Here is a 22,884-nt window from a genome sequence, read left to right as displayed (position 1 = left end):
TGGGACTCTAGAAATTATATGGGGAAGGTTACCAGCCCTGGAATTTGAGGAACACCATTCACAAACAAAGCTAATGGTATGATGGAAACCTGAAACCTCCATGGTCTGCCCCAGTGAAAGGCTTACAGGGATTATAGTATCCATGCATTCATGCACTCCACCACATGGGCAATCAAAGCATTTCCACTTACCACAGCATTCTGAGGATTTGCTTGCTCATCATGCATCTCCCGAATCTCCTGATCTGTGGAAGAATGAACCTGGCTCATCACACTGAACCACTGGCTGTGAGGGGAACAAAATCAGCCATCAGATCATGAGCTCCAGAACATATCTCAAGTACCTGCAGCTATTTCATTCCTACGCATTTTCCGTCCGAGTTTTTGTCAATAATAAACATCGTCCAACTTAATTTCTAAGAATTTTTTAAACTGCTCCAGGCCATTTTGACAACAATATACCAACAAATGACAAACAGATAACTAGTTCAGTCAATTTAGCTTGAAATCTGCTGCTTTCTGAAAATAAGATGAATTGCTGACCACGTTTTCTGCATAAATCCCAACTGTCCATTTTGCTTGTCATGCGAAACCGATACCATAGATACAACAAATATATATGTATGTGTGTGTATATATATATATATATATATATATATATATATATATATATATATATATATATATATATATAAAGAGAGAGAGAGAGAGAGAGAGTATATTTAAGTGTGTTAAAATTAATACATTGAAATGTGTTAAAATATTTATTATAAAACATATAACGTGTTTTGTTCTATACAGTTCTATGTATTTATCTATATGATTAGGTGCAGTGGCTGAGTGACATGTGGACGTGCAGAAGGCTTGATAGGAGCCTCTGCTCGTGTTTACTGGAAACACAAGCACATATTGCTGCCACCTCCCTCGTGTTTTGGAAAAGTTAGTCATCGGTGGCCAAATGTGTAACGCATGATGCACTTTGTTGACATCTTTTTTTATTTTTGGCAATCTCTTAATAAAATAGCCAACTCCCAAACTGAAGAACAGAAATGCCATGTTCATTTATCAGACACGGCATTGAAAGTCAACTGAATTTCTGATCAATTTTAACTACATAAAAAATGTTTGTAATTAAATATGCAAGAAAATAAACCAGCCATTTATAGCTGCTAAGACAATAAACTGATATTATAGAGCATTTTCACGATATTTAATTACTAGAGATAATATCCCTGGTAAATTCTCCTTTATCCCCAAAGGATAAAAATATAATATTATCCTCTGATAACTTTATGGGAGGTACAGGAATTGAGTATTAAAAAAAGTAAAGGAATTCTTATCAACATGAAAAAAATCAGTTTTACTTAATTGGGGTTGCAAGGCAGCCTATTGCCATTAAACATCTCTGCCAGCAGATGGCGCTGATACATCAAAATGATACTCCTTGTTTCCTTATGAAAAGTATAAAACTTTATAATAATATAAAAAATCATGGAATAAATTCACAATTTCTGCAGAATAAGTAAAATAAAAATGATTTTATGGTTGTGTTATTTTTTAAACTACAAATTAAGTAAACTGGCTACAGTGGAAGTGACCCCACTTCTCACACCCTAATAAATGTTTCCCTAGAGAAAGGGTATTTCTACCATTTAACAAGACCAAATAGTGTGAGAGCCTTAATGTAACAAGGAAAAGGGAGTACAGCATGTGAAGAAAATATACCAGTGTTAAGCAGCTTTGGCTCTCCGACTGCTGCTCTGCAATCACTACCAGAATGCTGAGCCGGCATTTGGATATATAATATAATTCAGCAAAGACATTAAAGCTGCCTGCTGTTATCCACTCTACAGCAGAATTGATTACGATAAATGTATCTTACCTTGCATCCTCAGGAGACTCAGCAATTAAATGGTAAGTCCGACTATCCATCGTTATGTCAATCCCATTTTCTTTGCCAGTATTATCAATAATCTCTCTAAAAAAAAGTAACAACTGTCAGATGGAATCCACTGTATTTGTAATTTACACACATTTAAATAAGATGGAGCTAGATGGGAAATACAACTTATAGGCATCCATTCACTAAAGAGGTTATTTGCAGTTCAAAAAAAAAAAGTGGCCTCAACATAGCATATTAGTAACAGTGTCCAAGCACCCCACTTCGCAGCCATACCATCTTGCACCCACTTTGACCACTTGGCAACACTATTTGAAAATTACAACTTGATGACATCACTATGCATGATGTCACTAGGGATAAACTGTCGCTTTACTGGGTTAGCCTATCCATTCTTGACCAAAATAGTAAAAAAAAATATGATTACATCACAAACTGTGAAGATTCTAATGATTTTCTATCCACTATTATATACTTTAAGATGTCCATGATGTGTCACAAGGACTAACTCAATGGGACACTTGCCAAAAAAGAGAACGCTGTTTGTCGAAGAGTTCCGCAAGGCAATCATTTGTCTGAATGTTGGTGTAATTATGATCCTAGGGTGTCACACTGTTAAACAAGCCCTTTACGAATGGTTGCATGTAGTGTTAGGTATCAGACAGGGAACACAGCGTAAATCCTCCTGATTTTACATTTTAACTCTATACTGCATATTCAATATGCTTATTAGATCACATACTACTGTATTTATACAAATTGGCTTAACTCACACAAAATCCCTTTATTTAATGGCAATCGTTAGAGTCCGTGCTGGAGCCTTCAGAACTTCTTATTTAAGAGAACACCCTGCAGATCTCTTCCATTTGTACCGGTAAACACCATAGACATTGCCAAACCGACAATAAAAGTACGGTGACCTTTGCGATGTAGCTTTATTTTTATGCCTGCCGGATAATATAACCGATGTCTATTTTCCACCAGGGCACGTTTACAAGGACGCATTTTCCATTGAAAACATATATTCACTGAAATAGCAGCAAAGACTGTCTGGCTACTTAGGCCAGGCTGCTTCTAAGAATAAGCTGCAGGTTTTCTGGTGCCTAATATCAAATGTTCCTCTCTAACTAACATCCTACACTACTTAAAATACTTGCGTAGTTTAAAAATAAAATACAGCCCACGATGATCTATGTAGCCATATACACAACGGAGTACAAGTGATCAGAAAACTGCTTACCGGGTACCTGCACTGGTCATGAGAATTAGATTTGAAAGACAGATAATTTAACCTGTGTTTGAAATATTTACCCGTGACATGAGTTAGACATCTTTAAGGTGATTGGAAGGTAGGAAACCTTTTCACATCATGCTGAATTTGGGTTGCAACACTTTCAATACATTTTATCTGACTGCACTTCCATGGGTTGATGACTGTTGAATGTCAGGATAACTTTGAAGCTTTCCTCTAAAGTCTACATTATCCTCCTAAACATAGTAGTAATGTGTAACAATTGTTCTAGATGCCAAGAAGATAAAGACCATACATGGGGAGCTTGGGATCATCACATTTACAATACACTTAAATAATGTCTGAATAGAACTAAGGTTATTTTCCAACTTATTACAAAAGAAATATACTTTTGTCATGTCTAAGGTCTACCCAAAGCAAAACATAATCAAACATCTGCACATTCTCTCATGTAATACATACTTAGCTTGTCGAAGCTCTAAAGTCCCCTTCAGTTTTTCTTCACTGTCATTTTCGAAATACATCAGCTTGGACTGACGAAGAACAAACCAACGTTTTTTCCAGTTCCTCCGGGACAGCGTAGATGACCCACCGCCCTTTTTATGAAGCCAGCCTTGCTTCAACGCTTCCTGCTTGGATCGGAACCACAGGAACGTTTCATCCTTCAACACACACCATCTCTTCTTCCATGTGTTCATAACCCCACCTGACAGAGAAGTGACACGGTCAACATGAACAGTCTGCATTGTCAGGTTCAAAATAACCAGACCCCAAAGGAAAGATAGTTTACACTTATATAGTTAGTAAGGGTTAAAAAAGACATAAGCCTGTGTAGTTCAATGTTCCCCCAACTGCATTGATCGAGAGGAAGGCAAACAAATCTTCCTTTTAAGCAAATGTCAATTTTACCCTAAAGGGGAAGAATCCTTCTAGGCTCCATGGTCAACAACTTTCAAATTACCTATAGAAGTACAAAGGTTTTCATCGATTTTCCATTATTATTAGACTCACAGCTATTTCACAGGGTTACAAAAGCTTTAGCAGATTTGTGGAGCTAATCCACCATAGAGAATGCATTGGGACTTTGTGTGTGACCATTTATCACATGAGTGATAATGCACACGGTTTAAGTTCCAGAGTGCTAACAGGTGGTAACCTCCTAAGCAGCATTCATAGGAACATAGAATTTGATGACAGATAAGAACATTGTAAAAACACTGTATACAATGTATAGAAATGAGCATGTGGGGTTTAGGATTGTTTTAACTAGTCAGTGTTAAAGATGGATTGCAAAGATAATAAAATAACATAGCACCGCGATTTAGCAAACTGGACTGTCAAATAAATATATAGTATATAGAATATAGCATATAATGCAAGACTGTATTTCTTTGGTGAAAAAGTAGTGGATAACCGTGATTAAGTATTAGCATAAGGCTCTCAAGAACATAAGACAAAGCCAATGATCAAAAATGTTAGAGGTTTTACGATATTCCGAAAACTTGTGGAATTAGGTGGATTTAATGAAATTGCAATTTCTAAAGTCATTTTGTAAAACATAGGTGACAACATTTTTAACAAAAAACAATCGTGATTTTATATAGAATATTGTAAAATAATTTTGACTGTCACATTATTCTGATGCCAGTAATGACAATTGTCTAGAACCATATGGATGAGGAATAAGGACAATAACTGATTGACAGTCGCTTCTTCCATCTGTTATAAAAACAGGTTTGACAGACTTGGACTGGGAATTCTGCTTGAGGCCCAAATAAATAGTTTCCGGTACATTGACGTCAGATGCACAGAGCTATGTTTGCGTTCTTAATTCTACATATCCATTACAAGATCGCCATTATTTACTGATATGCCAGTCTTTTGTTCTTTGTTGGGCGTCTGCTCCTTGTGATATGTTAGTTTCTTAAGTCTGACATCTCTGAATAACCCAAAGGAAAAATGTTTTGTATTGTAAACTGTCTTTATCTTTACTATTCTGCCTGTTTTTACAATTCCTTTGTTTTTATGGCTGTCTGACTTAAATAGAATGCAGTTCTAATCCCTTTCATGATATTTTAGACAAGTAAGAACCAGGGCAAAATATGCTAAATGATATCTTTCTGTTTGTAACTGGTATATAAAATATCATTTTCTAACAACTTTACAGAGAAAATGATGTATACCCATGTGCTATTATAAACCCATAACATCTTTAAGGCATTGATTAACTAGTTGTTCATCCTATATTTTTCCACACCTAAGTGTGTTCTTGAAAATGTATATATGGTATCTCTGATGTTTAATTCCCTTTTAAATGCGTTCAGTTCTCCAACACACTAAAATACTCGTGGTTCTGAAGAAGAGTCCAGGAATTATGGGTTTCTCGTTGACCGGAGTATTCATAAATTCCAGACCCTTGGTGGCCCAAGACCTATCGCTGCACAGCAGATATTGTCATGAACCTCTAGTACCATTGCCTGTAAGAGTAGGCAGCATGATGCACTTAGGTCTTAGTATTAATGCCTATATACTGTTAGACCCATAATACTGTGTTTGGCTGTGACCTACCTTTCATGTGCAAAAAGCTGTGGAAATAAGGTAGACTGACACTGCTGTAGAGAGAATCCCTTCTGTAGGAAAGCTCATCATCTGTGTCAAACCTGGAATCAAAGTCATCTTCACTGTCTTCAAACTGCAAAGAAACAAACCATTTGGTCAAAAGACCGCAGAACCTCCAGGATCTTTGTGTTGTCCAATATGAAAAGTGTATGATGGGTATTTACAGCTGGCCATTAACACGTTAAAAAGCCTTTGTATTTCGGAAATAGCTGACCCTACTGATTAAGGTATTCTGATTCATCTGCTAAAGAAATCATTTCATGAGATAGCACCCATGGTATTGTTTGTCTAGTTGTAGATGGCCTTTTCATAAGGCCCTTAGCATACCAGAGAACACCACAAGCCTTATCATCTAACAGCGGTATTTAACTCTGGGTCTTGAGGGCCACAGAGAGGCAAGAAATTCTGGGTATTGTTGGCTGAGAATAAGTAATTTAATGAATTCTTTATTGAGTTGCATGTGCACACACTGGGATATCCAAAAGCAACTGCAATGTAAAAACAGCAAAACAGCAATATCCTGTAACCATACAAAATGTACTTCGTACTAAGGATTTTAAGTGTTAACATTAGTTCTATATCATTCACAAAACCAACAGAAAGGATCTATATTTATTTTTTGTTTTTCATGCTTGCTGAAGCATGAAAAACAAAAAGAATAGTGAATGCCACAATAGATATGTTTTCCTTCAATACACAACTTAAGTTCCTCCTTAATGTAAATGAGCAATTCAAAACACACATAGTTGTAAAGAAATTATTTACAAAAATGAGATGAGGAACTTACTGATGACTGAGCTCCTTCTGAACTAAACCGATATGCAGAAGAGCTATTGTATGTTCCAACAGAGCAGTGATAGTCTGGAGACCACTGGCTGCTTTGTGAGTTGGAGAAGGCCACACTACTCCCAGATGTGATAGCTCCATCTTCATAATCCATGTTACGGTCATAATTATAGTCTCCTCCAGGAGGTATGAGGCTTCCTGGAATCTGGGGTTTACTGGACACATTTTCTGGCACACAATACGTTGACACTTCACCAGATGAGTTTTTAAGGATTCCTGAGTTTTGCACAGGAGGAATTAATGTGTTACTGGGCGCACCTTGAGTTGATGGTCCTAAGGTATAATTCATGTAAGGATCTTCTTCTGAAGAATCATCACTGGTCCTAATGCCACTAGTTCTCTGGTCCGAATGTCCATGCTCACTAGGGTTAGGGGAATCTTTAAATGTGTCATCATCAGCTTCAAAGCCCTCATCCACCTCCTCTTCTGGGTATGGCTGACTGAAATTGAAGGTTGGTTTTTCACTGTTGCCAATCCCAGCTATTTTGGATAGTTCATCTGAAAATCCATCACTTACAGAGAGGGACATTTCAATGTTTCTCACACATTCATCAATCTCGTCGAAGTTCAGTGACTCCAAGAATTCATGAGCTGCTTTGCAGGCTTCTTCTTCTAGGCGTTTTAGCTCATCATCCCGGAGCTTATGGAGTCTTTGTAATGATGCTTCTGTAAGAGAGAGTTCCTGCTTCTCCTTTATTCTTTGTAGGTCATCAATTTCTTTCTCCAGACGGAGGATTTCTTCCACTTGCTTGCTTTCTCTCTGTCTCTCCAGCTCACACTTTAGTGTAGCTTCTCTTTGGGCTTCCAGCATGGCAGCACGTTCCTGCTGTTTCTTTGCCTCCTCAGTCTGAAAAACAAAGAGTTAAACCATAGCAGTAAAGGACAACAATATACATATTTAAGTAACAAAATGTGCATATGTATATCTAAAGGAAAAAAATATTGCCACCTTTTTCTAAAGGTCTGGAAACAGAAAGATGCCAAGTACATTCTGCGAAAGGTGTTCTTACAGGTATTCTCTGAGGACAAGGTCTATAAACTTAAATGCATATTATCTTTGGGCTTAACAGTGTGGTATTATAACAATTTCACAGTTTAGTTATTCTTGTAATAAGGTTAATGTGTTTGTCTTTCTTATCCTCCCAGCCCGCATGAATACAAGCTTATCTAGGTTCTGTGTACTTGGACTGAATACAATATAAGGGTGTGTTATCGCCCAGATCTGGTGTTAAGAATGTCTTTCAACTCTTGGTGCCAGATAGCCACAAACCCAGACCTAATAGATGTGATCTAAATTGATTTTGGCCATAGTAAAACTGATTGAATGAATAGTAAACTGAGAAATTCACTTCACAAAATGAGTCAATATCTTATGAATTGACTTTATATTCAATACAGGCAAGTTAAATAACTTTAATCATATAATGAATAAATGTACTGTCTATGAAGTAAAACAAATAACGTTAACCTCTAGATTGTAAGCCAGTGAGAATAAAGGCCAGTGCATTGAATAGAAGAGCTCCCTTATTTAAATAGCCTTGTCATATATAAAACAAGATGTCTCTTTAAATAAATATGATTGCATTTATTTATAAATGGATTAAAATAAAAAGAACATGTCAGTGACAACAATATAAACATAAAAGAAAATCAAGACAGCTTAACTATAAAGGGTTAAGCACCCAAGTTTGTATATAAATGGACTAGATTGAAAGGAGAGGTCACATCCAACGGATTGGTTTAGCACCTGGCCACCTAACATGTGTTTATCCTGAGTGCACAGGTCGGTCGGCATATATACTGTATTCAACTGACCTGTTTGCTGACAAATGCTATGAAGCAGATTTTCAGGCAAGGGTGATCCAACCTTTGTTAAAATGGAATGTCCACAGTTTTTAGCTTTTAAAAATGCACAGATGATTATATTAGACTTACCTGTCTGGCTAAACGTTCTTCTTCCTGCCTCTGTTTTTCCCTGAAAACGTAAAACAGAATAACAGTGTTACTTTGCTTTTTGGATCGATTTCTGCTATAAAAGAATAATAATATTAATAATAAATAATAATGAATAAGTAATAGCAAAACTGCAGCCTGTAGGGCATTACTTTGTCTGGGTACATACCTTTCTTCAGTTTCTTTCCTTATCTTCTCTTCTTCCTCCTTTCTTTTTCTTTCTTCCTCTTCTCTTCTCAGCCTCTCCTCCTCCTCCTCCTCTCTTTTTCTCCTCGCCTCTTCCTCTCTTTTCCGCCTCTCTTCCTCTTCTCTGTGCTTTTGCTCCAGTAGCTGTTTGTACAGACGACGGGCTAACTGGCCCCGCAGCTGTCTCTGGAAGGTCAGTGCAGCTTTTTTAAGACGCAGAAATTTTGTCCTCCAGCTATACGCTCGATAGTTCTTCTGTATAACCACCACGCAGTGAAGTATCTTTCTGTACTGCTTTCTGAGAAAACAAGGAAGAGACCCAATCCATAAAAGTGATTCGATAGGACATTATCCATCCTCTCTCTGCATCTCATTTAACTCATGGCGGTGTGGTGGCAATAAATAAACAGGTGACAAGGTGTCACTGTACGGTCCAGACACAATTACTGCATCTTGGCTTACACTCACCGAGGAAATAATGCAAGGACTTTGTAGTGTCTGGATCCCAGCTAAGCTAATGTTTAACACTGCACTGTTTATTGATACTGCCTTGACTGCTTTGGAAGAGAAAGAAAAGGGCTCTGATATATGCCATGCTTGCAGAGAAAGTAATTACACACAGTGGGGTGGCTTTCTGGGTGACATATTGTCCTGTATGTATGGCTACAGCTCATATGCACATGAAAGGAGATTATCTCATTATGCAAACAGCTATTGAACTGGTCACTATTGACTTTCTGATGACATACAAAGTAAACAGATGCAGAGTACTGCCCTGGATTTAATGCACAAACTATGGCATTTTGTTAAGCAGACATTTTATAATAAACAACACAACACAGCCTACAACTATCAACAGACATCCCTATTTTTTTTTTAGATTCTTTTTATTTTGGCACAGAAAAGAGGATGATGTCACAGATAATCAAATCAGCATTAAATAGGCTATTCGCCGTTTATTTAAAGGGACACGATTAAATGCAATAACATGTTGTATAGTGATTGTGTAAAGGGAAATAATGCAAAAACCACCCCAAAAAACATAATGTATGCTTTGTTTGCCAACCAAAGCATGCACGTGGGTCTGTTCCCTATTACAAAAGTTAACAAATTAAATGTCTTTAGAGAACTCAAGCCATGGTATAACAGGAGAATTAGGTGAAACAATCATTTTCATGATACTGTCCCTTTAAGTTTTGAAATTACATTTTCCTAAATGTTAAATGTTTTAATTTAGATATATTACCATAAAATAATAATATTAATAATATTTCTGTATAATTAAGGAGGGACATTTTTCAATTGATGTTATTGCTGTGTATATATATATATTGTATATATACACAGCAATATATTCTGTATATATATATTGTATATATATTCTGTATATATAATTCTGTATAATTAAGGAGGGACATTTTTCAATTGATGTTATTGCTGTGTGTATATATATATTGTATAACAATATGAAAGAACTGACTGTACATGGGATAAAATGTATACTAGAGCAGCCCATCTCTATACGATCACAAATACGAACCTAAAGTGTTGCACAAGCACTCAATATGTAACATAACCGAGCAGCTGATCTTATGCACAGATGCTTAGAGACACCTTAATACAAAACTGAATTGATATGGTCTATTAACGCTACAGAAGAGCCATGATTTTTAAAAAAATCTTATTTCCAGCTGCTAGAGGAGCAAACGCCTTGCCAGAGTGTCCAGTATGACAGCGGGTCAAGAGGGGGCATTCGTAATGTTTATTCAATGGGTAAGGCCCGCCAGTCTCTTCCCCGGGGACATAACGCACAACTTTGTGTGCTTCAGTAATCACATGTGAATGCTGAAAATAATTTACAAAATTCACAAAGGACAGCAGATGTAACCACATGCCTTCCATCTCCAGGCAGGAGTACATGTGAATCAGCCCCACTCATTCTCAAATATACACCTGTGCTCAGAAAAAAGGGGATCCTGAAAATGTATTGGGGAACATTGGGGAAAACCGATGTTAGAAATCCCTAGTTTCTGTGATGTAGAACTTTTCTGGGGAACACACGGTATTAATATGAATTAATAAGGAAGAGCATGCTGATTGTAGAAACCAAAAGGTAAAAAAAATACAGTATATTGTCAGTCTGGATATAGCAGTCCATTTTAAAAAATATGTTTTACTCACCTTGCCACAAATCCCATAATGTGGGACTGGATAATTAAAGCAGCCTTATACACTTCAACTTCACGCTGTTTCTCCAGTTTATGTTCCAGGGACTCCCTCAGAAACACCTACATTTAACAAAACATATATAAAAAGGTGAAATCCCATGCATAAAACAAAAAGAAATCTTTTTCTCCATGAGCATTATATATAAGCGTAGGTAAGAATCGAGAAAAACATGGTTTTATTTTGCCCCTGGAGTCTGCCACTGTTGTCAGCGATGTCATATGTTGCGTGTTCAAACACCACACTGAGTGGGTTCCGTGTGGACTTTGTAGACTTTCATTACTCAGAGTGTCAGGCTCGGTGCTTAAGACTGAGCCATTCTATTGTTTACCACAGACAGGGTAATTGGGCTAGAACCCATATAATGGTTAATATGCAGACAGAGAAAACATATCACTTTCTCACATTGCCAGTAGACAAGCAGATTACAAAATAATTAGATATATATAGCAAAAGTGGATCAATTAATGTTTAGCTTTATGACCTGTGCTTGTTCATGAGCTAGCCTGGTGGCCCACATAGAAATAGTAAATCTTCACTAGGGGAGGCCTTGAGGACAACAAGATATTTCCTACACATTTAATTATTTTACAAACATCAAAGGACTGGCAACAAAACCCACATTGTTTTGGAGCTCATTTGCCCCATCACTGTCACAGTAAATATGCAAGTTACCTTGGTTTTTCCAAGCTGCCAGTCGGTATTGGTTGTGTCGTGAAGATGAAGTAGCACCTCACACTTCCCTTTCAAATCCTCAGGAAGATTCAGGTTTCTCATTAGGACTTTATACCTGTTTGATGTCAACACGTTAGCAAAGTTCAATTTTAGAAATGAACTACCTTCTACGATACTCACAAAATACACACGAACACAAGTATGTAAAATGCTGCGATGAATTGATTTTGACATTTAGAAAAGTGAAAATATCCATACCTCAAATAAAAATCATGAAAAGGTCTCCTGACTGGGAAGCCAGCCCTGCGGATCCGGACTGTTTCCAGCATCCCTGAGTACCTTAACTGGTTGAGAACCAACGTCTGATCGAACTGGTCCGGCATCTGCAGAAGAAAAGGAATAGTTCATTGGATTAAGGGATATCCACCATCAGTCTTTGTGCATAATTATTCAGAGCTTCTCCTTCATGGTTATTTGTGTATAACGCTCTGAGTACTGTAGCCTTTGAAGTAACCCCTCCTTTACCATAAAAGCGCTGTTTGCTTTTTCCCACTGATCGTAAAGACAGCCCATTTTCAAGTATATGAATAAAAATTGCTTAGTCAAGCCATTCCTCAGAGTAGAAGTTAAACGTGTTCACTTGTTTCATACAATCTTCATGTCTCAATCGTGAACATAATCAAACCGTTACAAAGAACAGTGGACTTCATACGATTGTAACACTTGTATCCCCACAATCAATTTTGGAGCTGCTGATAGCCGCCTCGGCTGACTGACAGGTGCTACGTGTTTGCTGTCAGTGATCTTGTAGGCAACATTCACTCACTGCTCCTACAATGACCTGCTTTATTTCACCCCAGGCTGATAGACATCACCAAAACGAGATCCTTCTATACTATTCCGGCTTGAAAAAGCAGAGTGATTAGTGTGTTAAAACTGGCTGCAGAGCTGTTCGGTTTGAGGTGTGTGCTTTGATGACTTCTGGGAAAAGCAACAATCAGTCTTTAAAGTTTATTATCTGTTCAGAGAACTTTGTGAGTCCCTGAAGACCTCAACGGGGATTCAGTAGCTGAACTTGGTAGAAGTACACCAGCCTGCCATATGTTCTCTATTCTTCAAGTTGTACCAGCGCTTAATGTTAGGTCTTATTTACTGTCAGTAAGCATCACTATATTATTATATATTGAAATAAATGGTGAATCTAAACTGTATCAGATACCTGCAAAGATTACACATAATCTTTAACTGAACAAAAAATAATAATCTGTGTGGTTTTAACAAAGCTAAATGAGTAAATCCCCAGGACATGCCAGGAGCTCCATAGATAACAAAGCTAAAGGGCTAGGGGCAAAGAAAATACATTATTTAAATATGCACTCCCCCACCCCAAATAATCTTACCTGTGTTAATGCTTTAACAGCACTCCGTAGACAGATGCATTAAATTCTGATTTTACACGTTACAAGGAAAGAGCTAGCATTTCTTTCACCTAAACACAGTAGGGTTGCTGAGATGTCTAGGTCTCCCCCATTCTCCTGCTCCGGCACTCAGATTTGGACAGAGAACAACAGGGACACTGACCTTTACCAGTTAGATGAAGAGAGTGGCGGATAATGAAGAGCAGTCCCATGCTTTAAAAGGTGCTCGGTCACCATAGAAACCCTTCCCATTCTCAGGAAGGGCATTGCATTCATATGATGCTTTTGTAGGGCCTCTCCAACCTTCAGAAATGAGCCGACTAAAGCTAACAGCCATTCCGAATCGCTCCAAAAGGAGAAGAGGGAAGTGCTTTTAACTGTTTTCCTGCCGGACGGCTATGCCGTGCATAGAAGGAGCAATTAAGTGGTTAAAATCTAAGCTACACGTATGTTTTTAATACATAATTAACAGAGGTTGGTGTGCGTACATAATAGTATGTTAATGTGCCTACAAAATTACTTTTCATTCATCAAAGCAAATGAGTTATTAACCCCAAAACAGATAGATTCGGTTCTCTTCTATCTAATTGTGAATTTATATGGTCAGTAATTTGAGCTCTACGAAGCAAGTCCAGTCCCCACAGATGTGGTATTCCAACGGGGGAGGATAAAGTCATGTGAAATTCTATTAACTCTTGGAACAGTTGTGTATTTTGGCCCAGGTCGACTAAACCTAGAGTGGCAACCCCTCTCTGCCCAGAGGCAGATCACCCTACTGAGCAATCAAGCTCCCCGGGGAGGCATTGTCCCAAGGAGGTGGTTGGGGAGATCAGAGATCTGGCGCTCATGTACACTAAAGAGCATCTGTATGAAGCCGGCACAGCCGGAACAGGGAAACCAAGATCTATGTCAAAAGTTGGCAAACACATGAAGTTATATCTCTTTTTGTCCTTGCACCTTTACAAAGACTGCCTGAACCAATTAATAATCAGCATCATAATGAGGAAGAATAATCTAAATGAGGAGGAATAATCATCAGTAGATCCCAAGAACAATTAAGATGCCTTATCTCATGGTAAACACTTAAGGTATATTTCCAATACATATATTTCTTATTATAAGCTGTAAACACCATGGGTTTTTTGTCCACAAAATTGTAAAATTCTTTACTGCACAGTATTAAATATTATATATATATATATATATATATATATATATATATATATATATATATATATTAGAAGCTTTTGCAACAGAACATAAGGAAAGTGCCTCTATTCTGTGCACACGACTCATGAAACAAGGGTCCAAGTTCACTTATCAAGGTTAAATAACACGTAGCACTGAGTAAACCAATTATCCAGGTTTATATTAGCAGAGGAAATCTGAAAAATCTAAAACCATAAACAGCAATTTACATCTGACAAATCCAAGACCTCATCAAAGGACACACATCTCATTTAAAGGAACAATCTACAATACTGTTTATTTTGTAATTAAAATATAAGCCTTTCTACAGCAAATCACAGTATATTTCAAGGAGATACTCTTTGCTGCCCTAGCTCGTCTAGTTACTGAACCAAGTAGCAAAGGGAGATTGCATTGTGCGGCCATAAGTACCTAGTGGTGCTACCTACCTGATGTCAAGAGCCAGTTGCCAGGTCAGACAACAGTCCATCTTTGGGATCCAAAACAATATTTCTTTCTGTTTAGTCCTGATGGCCCCTTCCCTTTTTTTTTAATAAGAGTTCAGGATGCTTGGGAGGTATGAGTGTATCAAAGGGATAGACAGCAATAAATCTAACAATATTGTGTGTATGAATAGCTATCAATTGGTTATGAAGTCAAATAAAAAGCTTAGTAAAGCCCCACCCTGAATAAACTATCAAACATATATAAATATATTTCCCTTCCACCGTTAAAGACCTCTATGCATTATGCAAACATTTAGAGATAAATAGGAAAAAAAAGAAAAAGTGGCTCATCTCATCAGGGCACTCAAAATGGGAAACTTGGGAAGTATGGGAGGCTGCGATGGCCCACTGTCCATAGATCACATTAGCTTGTTTCTGTTTCTACTTGTGCTTCTCTCCTTCCAGCACAGCTGTGCTAAGTCAGGCATTTTTGGCTTGAGCCCACGGTGACTTGCCAACCCTTAGTAGGAAACGACAGACTATCCCCCGGATTACTCCAGAGGAAGAACAAGTATCAGCGGTACCCCCATCATTTGGGGGTTCATATAACAGCTACAGCATAGTTTTAGCTTTATACACAGTATTCAATGTCGGTTTCAGTAGCGTTACAAGCATCATGAGCTATATAAAACAAGCTGTGTTACGGGAATGAATTGGAGGAGCACATCATTCTTCTTTGTCTGGTGTTCTCTCGGCTGCCTAACAATGTTAACTGGGTTCACCAAAGGTCTTGTGCACATAAATCATGCCCTTTCATGTATACTAATAGCCATGGTTTTGTACTTATTGAAAAATTATGTTATCTAGTGGGGTGTGTCTTGTTTGCAAACTATTAACATCTTAATCAATTGCAGCTATATCGCCATTTTTACATTATAGGTACACCACTCCCCTGTTCACCTTAAAAGACGTACAAGTTATTTTCTGCACAGAAAAAAAACAGATATGCCTGCTACTGGGTATGTATGTTACAAAGACTGCTTAATAGACTGGGTTTTTAGAGTTCTTCTGTATAAGCCAAATCAATTCAAGTTTTAATTAATTAAACAACGTATCCCTTTATGAGATGTACAATATAAGAACCATTTGGCAATGTATCTCCAGCGACTCATAAAGGGTTAATGTTTTCAGTATCAGATTAATGAGTTGTTTTCCACTTTGCCAACACATTGATGGTTTAATTGAGACAGCCATGAGGCGCCAACCTTGGCACGGAGACTACTCTGTCCAAAAGCATAGAAGAATATATTCTCTACTCAAACCACCTAACTGTGTAATTGCATTACACTGAAAACATATTGCTGTCTGACATCCTTCCCCGGATATAGCAGAGTAAAGATTGGGATATTAACTATAATTCAGGGTTCTGTATGGTTATACGTAAGCCCTTCTTATAGGACCCCAAGGATCATGAAACTTTTGACCCAGAGAATCTTTTTTTAAAGTAACAAACTGTATTTACTATTGTTTAAGTTACATAGTGCGTCATCTTAATCAGCCACTAAAGCGAGAATTTGCAGGATGGTTTAAGTTTAAACTCATCACAATGCATTACGATGGGACAACCAGAGAGCTTTTGCTACAAGAGCTTTGTTTTGCCCTATATTATGTATCGTTTATATAGGGAGGTTTCTTAAAAAGGTAACCTATATGCACTATGCACAGCTAGACCAGTTCCTAAACCAGAAGAAACTTGCCAGAGATGGCCCTTCATAATGTATAAATGTGTCGAAACCACAACTGTCCCTAACCCACAAACTAATCTTCTACCTCAAGTTTTACTGAATGAACCTCAAGATAACGTAATATGAGTTATGTATAGAGAATAGGGGGAAATTGCTCAAAATAGTGATAGCTTGTTTTGAAGCTTTTTTCTCCATAAGCCTACTGTCCAAAATGTAGACGAGGAAACAAGAAAGCTCACAATTTCACCATAACATGTAGGACATCCTATACAAATTCTTGTTGCATCAAAATAAACCAGCAGAACTAACAAGCACCAATTTAGGGATTGTGCATATAATGCAGATATATATATATATATATATATATATATATATATATATATATATATATATATATATATATATATATATATATATAGTCTAAATGTCTCTCTAATTAGTAGGAAAGACATGCCACTTGTTTTCATGCATTATGTATACATATGCAGTGGATTTTTCCACTGGATGCTCTGAGGCCAATAGCACTGTGCAAATATGGACGCATGATATAAACAGTATACTTAGCTGTATTCAATAAACAAAATGTATTTAGGTTCATGTTAAGAAGATGGAAAGACTAAATGTACAATAAACCTTTTGGTCCTCCAAACTTGAACCTTCTAAGACTCCACATCAATTCTATCTATCCTTAATGTGTTAATGATATGGACTAATGTCAAGCTCATTCCATGCTCTTGAAGATAAATCTCCACACTGTAGTGATGATCTATCATCCCTCTGCTGCCATTGTCAGTGATCATCTTCATCCTTTCCAAAAAAAATCAATCAAACCCGTGGATGGAGGATAGATTAACATGATAAACAGGCCATTGGAAACCCATTACGTGACATCTGCTCTTCCATGAGTCTATCCCAGCACAAAAGGCAAAGCAGGAAATGCATTACCCAGAAATCAACAGGGAGATGCATTCACTAAACCAACAGACGCACAAAATGTAATACCTGCTGGTTTGAAATCCTTATGCGAAGTCTGGGGTTTACAATAGATATATTTTTAAAAAGTAAAAAGAATAACTTCCAGTCTTACTCCTATCACATCTGCAACGTATTCTGTACATGAGACGTGGGATTCATTCCTAGCTAGGAAACACAGATTTGGTAGAGTTCTTACAAATGTTATTGCGAGCCTGTTTGTTTAGCATTGAAAGGAAAAACATGGACCGTAGACCAAACGTGATACGTGAAAAAGGGGACTGCAATAAAACACCACTGTGGACACCACCGGCGTCAAGTTGCTACGCTACCATGGGACTTGCAGGATACTGTCACCACTCAGCAAACAGCTTAAGAGCCTGAGAAAGCTTTGTTTGCTCATTTTTACAAAAGGAAACAGGGGCAACATTTACATATTTCAATCTATCTGTATTCACAAATAATAATAATTATATATATTATGAAATTTCAAGGAGAATTATAGCTTTCAGAGAAATCTTCTATCTATGATAATCATTTCATGTAATTGCTTCTTCTTGGTCTATGTTCAGAATGCTGGAACATGATGCCATACCTGTGTACAGTTTACAGAAGCCATGAGGGACCATATGCAATGGTGTCTGGTCACAAAATAGGCATTGACCCCTTTCTCTCTCATACAATAATCTCTGGCAGCTCTTTCCCAGGGGATGCTTAAATACATGGGCAACTTTACTGTTGAGGGACTGGTTTCTTCTCAGGGTACTGCACCTCTGGCACCTGCCTGGGAATGGCACTAGTGTGAAGAAGGGAAGCCAATGTTTTAAGGATGCTAGTGAGATCAAAGCTTGTTCGGAATATTATATTTGAATATTCCTATAGGTAACTATACAGATACGTTTTAGTTATCAATTGGCCTGTCTCAGCTACTTAGAACAATTGAAACCTCAAGGGTCTGGTTGGGTTTATAGTCCATTGTTGGTGCTTGCTTGTACCAAAGTATTATAATATTCACTTAAACAATGTAAAGTACCACAGAACAAACACCTGATTTAGAACATCTCACTCTGGTATCATGTTTGTATGTTTTATGTTGTATGATTATCCAAAGTTTTAGGTAACACACACTCTATTGATGGTCTGATGAATACCTTGAAAAACCAGCACCGATGCAGGCTAGGCTGCTGGTACACACAAAAGGGAGTTGGCATAGACACAAAATATAGTAAATCTCACTCGGACACTTTCTTGAGAAGGGGACATCTGTCTATGTCACAGCTTTTAGCATAAATAAATCCTTTTGTTGAAACTACCTATAGCTTAGCAATCAGTGTAATTGTGACAAAGGCAGCATTACCTAATCGGTTAGAGTCCTGAGCTTCTCCCTCTCCTCAACAAACCTTTACAAACGTAGGATTTGAGGGAAAATGACAAATCTGATTTAATAAAATATAAAACTACACATTTTTGAAAATATTCACACTATACAGAAGTCTCGTACTATTACAGTAACCGAGTGGGTGCAACCTTTTCTGCAGTGGCACCAACAGGTTAAAAAGAAGCTGTCATTATATAACATACATTTTTTTTCAGCGAGAATGCTGCCTGTGTAAAGATTTTTTGAAGTCGCTTTTGTCAAGGCGTGGAAAAGAAAAACAGTCACAAAATGTACTCATTAATCACATTTTACCTTTGGAGTGATCAGCAAACGTTTACAGGTATATACCAGCTGTGGAAAAACTCAGAAGACCTTGCAAATATTGCATGGTGCAAGTCTAACACCTGCCTTTAGCCTAAACAAACATTGTAGGGAATACTCATGGTTACGTGGAAAAAGCAATATTTTGATGTAAGCTAAACCACATAGAAAAGCGGGGAAAACCCAACATTTTTTAAAATAAATAAAACATTAGCAGACAGGACCCTCTTAGAAGTACTAGAAACATCACTGGTCTCATGTGTTCTAAATATCATCTACAGTATTATGCAGGGGACAATGGTATATCAAAAGCCAGGAGAGTGTCTCCCTACCACCTGTAAAGTGGACCCTCCTGCTAGAATGACAGAGTACTTTTGGCCCCCCAGTAGCTGTGGCTGACACTACCAAAGATCCCCAGCAAGGCTGAACATTATAGATGTTAAAGTCCACAAATGGTGGATTGGCAGAGGTTGGCTGCTCTTGGCTTCTTGTAACATTTGTGTGCCACAGAATGGGTTAAGATGGTCATTTCTCCAATGTCTCAAGCCTCGCAGGCACATAACTGAATGTACCTGACTTTAAAAACCCAGCCATTGTTGTCTGATTGAATGCATGTTTTCAGCTCAATAAGGGACATTCAATGCCTGGTGTGATGAAGGGCATTCAAAACATTCAAAAAGGTACCTCGTTTTGGACAAATCTGGAGCAACCATTCAAGGCAGCAACACAGATATCAGAAACCCAATCATTTGTATCTAGGTCAAGTACAATAAAGATAAAAATGTGTCTATATTAGACTTCAAACTGTTCTTCTTTTGTAACCGTGCTTGCTGTTGAGCACAAATGTAACTGTCCATGTGTCGTTTCTTTTTGTCATACTAATATTTTTTATTTGATCATTGCAAGTGTATTACCAAGGTTTCCGTTTCATCTCATTAAGCATGTTATACATGTTATTCACTGAATGACTTAATATTTTGTTTTAAAATTTGACTATCCTCTGTATTCACCGGACCTCTTCTGGGTTTGGTTCATTCACAAAAGCCAAGCCCACCATTTTTATATCTTATCACTGTTTGAATGTCGAGAGGTGAGTTTGCAGGATCAAACCTACCCAAGTTGGACTAAAAGTGTAAAATATAAAGCGTAAAGTGTAATAAAATTTACATGTTTCATCAATTGCTGCAAATAAAGAAAACTTCATCTATTTGAAGTCTGCAAAGCTGTGACTCAAGATTTTACTCTATGAACTTTGGTCCACTAAAGGTATCAGGCCCAGACTAGCCATCTGGTACGAGTAAATGCCTAGTGGGCTGCTGGCCAACAATGATCTGCTAACCTGGCCGCACAACAAGTGAGCATGAAAACGTAACATGCAGTCTCTCATATGCCGCTGGCTGCACTTACATCATTGGATGGTCGGCGGGCTAAAAATGCCAGGGATTCCTCCACATCCCCCAGTCTGGCCATGGCTATCATAGACTTCTATAACCTACTATGTTTGTGACCTGTGTTTCTTTTTTTGTGTTATTCAATAATCAAATTAAAAAACAAAATGAAACAAAATTGTAGAATGCATATATAATAGCATATATAGGGACGTGGAACAAGGGACATGTATAAACATATAAAGTGAGAGCAATCAGAAATAGTACTAATAATAGTGATACCGGTCGCACTTGGCATCAGATGTGCTTTTAAAAACACATCTGTTGGTGTTAACTGAATTTGATCTGGAGTAAGAAAAAAAAATCAGAACTACGTGTAAGACTCACAAACAAACAGTCCCATTCAGAAATGGTATTAATGCACAAATAACAACGTGTCCTTATCCTTCCCTTTTATTCTGTCTTTGCATCAAAACATTGGTGTAAAAGGACTGAAGTGTACAAGTACACGCACTTGGAATATTAAAAAAGGCCCAAATAATAAACGATGCCCCGTGAATTATAAAGGTTAGCTTCACCGAGGATCCCATTAATCACGTTAAAATGTGCTATGTGATAAAATAGTTTGATGTATGGGTCTTGAGAAACCCCTATGTCACATAGGAGGCTGGCTTGATGAAATGTACATTTTAATCGCGCAATTTCTAACACCGTTATATCAAAATAGCCTCTATGTGTAGATATACCCCGTCTGCAGGTTTGAAAATAGCAGTTCAACATTTCAAAGAGAGAAAATCCTTGTAAAGAAGAGCTGACGATCTAACAATGATATCTGAAAATGTGTAGGGTGATCCTGAAACTATGCATATAATGGCAACAACGAATGTATAACCCGTGAAACGGTTTCATCTTTCCCAGTCCTCCACTGTTTGCAAATTGCTGAAATCTCTGTTTAATCACAAATGGAATTTTTATCAAGCAATTAGTATTTATCAAGCCTCTTTTTTAACCAAGAAGGCACTTTTTATTTTAAGTTAATATGACACCAATAGGCATATGCATTAGGAAGTAAAATACATTGTGTTTGCTTGTTAATGCATTTCAGGATTTTTGGTCTAGTACCGCTCTTTGTGTTATATTTAAAGTGTAGTTACTGCAGGTTGGATTACTCCTGCCACACACTGGTCTGTTACAGAAAGGTATAATAAAGTCAGCCCACCTACCTCCACTTAATTCAACGTTCCTCGCCTAGTGTGCTGCCTCTTACATGGTCTGCATGCTAGTGGCAATCACAGCGCGGAGATATACACAGCCTCAGTGCACGTCCTGAGCACATAACAAGGCTTTTCTTCTGCATGCTGGTATTTCAAGTCTTGCATGTGATATCCTTGGCTGAGTTTGTTTAATTCATTCCTTCTTAGACTTGAAGGACAGCCTTGCAAGTTAGCGTTATCAACACATACAAAAACTGCAATAGCTACCAAGTAACACTTGAGAACTCAAATACTTTAGCTGGCTAGAAGAGTCCTTGAGCACAGAAACCAATAACAATCTTGGGAGAGTCGTTCTGAGAAGAAAATCCAACCTGATGCAGGTCTAGCCTACTGGGGTGGACATACCACTGCAGCCTTCACTATGCTCTGTTCCAGACCCTCAAGAGGGTAAACAAAGCAACTGGACACTTACTTTACTGACTGGCTTTCTTTCTGAAGGTGGGCGGGATATACATTGCCAAGGGCTCCAGTGTAAACACAATAGGAGCCCTAAAAGCAATACTATTTACCGGTATGTATTTTGCCAGAAGCTTCGTGCAAGGTAAAACAGCCTTTCCTGCGACACCTCAAGCCATTAGAAAAGCCACCATCCAACCACAACCTCTAACCCTCCCAATCCTTAGATTAGAGTTACTTTTACACCCTACACCCTCCTTTTGCCTCAATTAACAATATAATTTAACAAATACAATTGATTATAGAATGCAATATCATGAGTGGAGTCATGATAAACTCATTCGTGCCAGGAACTTTGTACCATAAGACCATTCCAGCCAGTGTCTCTTTTTTGTTTTGTATTTGTTAACTATATATACATATATATATATTACACTATCAAATAGTTATCGATGAATTTGATTACAATTAATCTATGTTTTTCTTTAAATAGTTGCTGCATTTAAAAAGAAGCACGTGAATCAGTCTCTCATGAATCTACAGGTACCAAAGACTCAGGTTGGCTATCTGGGCTTCATCTAATGATCTGTCTAAACCTTAATATTCTGTTGACAGTTCTTAAAAACGTACCAAACTCCAAAAAGAGATCATGGATTCTAGAAGACAACCACTAAAAAGAAAGTCATGTGACAGAATATGACC

The 22,884-nt window shown here is 37.6% G+C and overlaps 2 protein-coding genes across 2 annotated transcripts in view; one reads left to right on the top strand and one right to left on the bottom strand.

Annotated features, from left to right (window-relative positions):
* The window catches only part of BASP1 (brain abundant membrane attached signal protein 1), a 267,975-nt gene that overhangs the window by 74,460 nt on the left and 170,631 nt on the right, over positions 1-22,884 (top strand). The gene's annotated exons all lie outside the window — the stretch shown is intronic.
* The window catches only part of MYO10 (myosin X), a 114,992-nt gene that overhangs the window by 8,872 nt on the left and 83,236 nt on the right, over positions 1-22,884 (bottom strand). Inside the window, exons 20-29 of the mRNA XM_053466323.1 lie at positions 11,915-12,039; positions 11,657-11,771; positions 10,937-11,043; positions 8,739-9,053; positions 8,552-8,591; positions 6,558-7,463; positions 5,720-5,843; positions 3,614-3,857; positions 1,882-1,977; positions 192-285 (exon numbers count right to left, since the gene is read on the bottom strand). Coding sequence (XP_053322298.1) covers positions 192-285; positions 1,882-1,977; positions 3,614-3,857; positions 5,720-5,843; positions 6,558-7,463; positions 8,552-8,591; positions 8,739-9,053; positions 10,937-11,043; positions 11,657-11,771; positions 11,915-12,039 — 2,166 coding nt within the window. The remainder of the gene's footprint in view (positions 1-191; positions 286-1,881; positions 1,978-3,613; positions 3,858-5,719; positions 5,844-6,557; positions 7,464-8,551; positions 8,592-8,738; positions 9,054-10,936; positions 11,044-11,656; positions 11,772-11,914; positions 12,040-22,884) is intronic.

The sequence above is a fragment of the Spea bombifrons genome, chromosome 5 (genome assembly GCF_027358695.1).
Source record: "Spea bombifrons isolate aSpeBom1 chromosome 5, aSpeBom1.2.pri, whole genome shotgun sequence".
NCBI classification, from domain to species: Eukaryota; Metazoa; Chordata; class Amphibia; order Anura; family Pelobatidae; genus Spea; species Spea bombifrons.
Note: the sequence above shows the minus strand (reverse complement) of the source record. Positions and strands in the feature narration are given on the sequence as shown.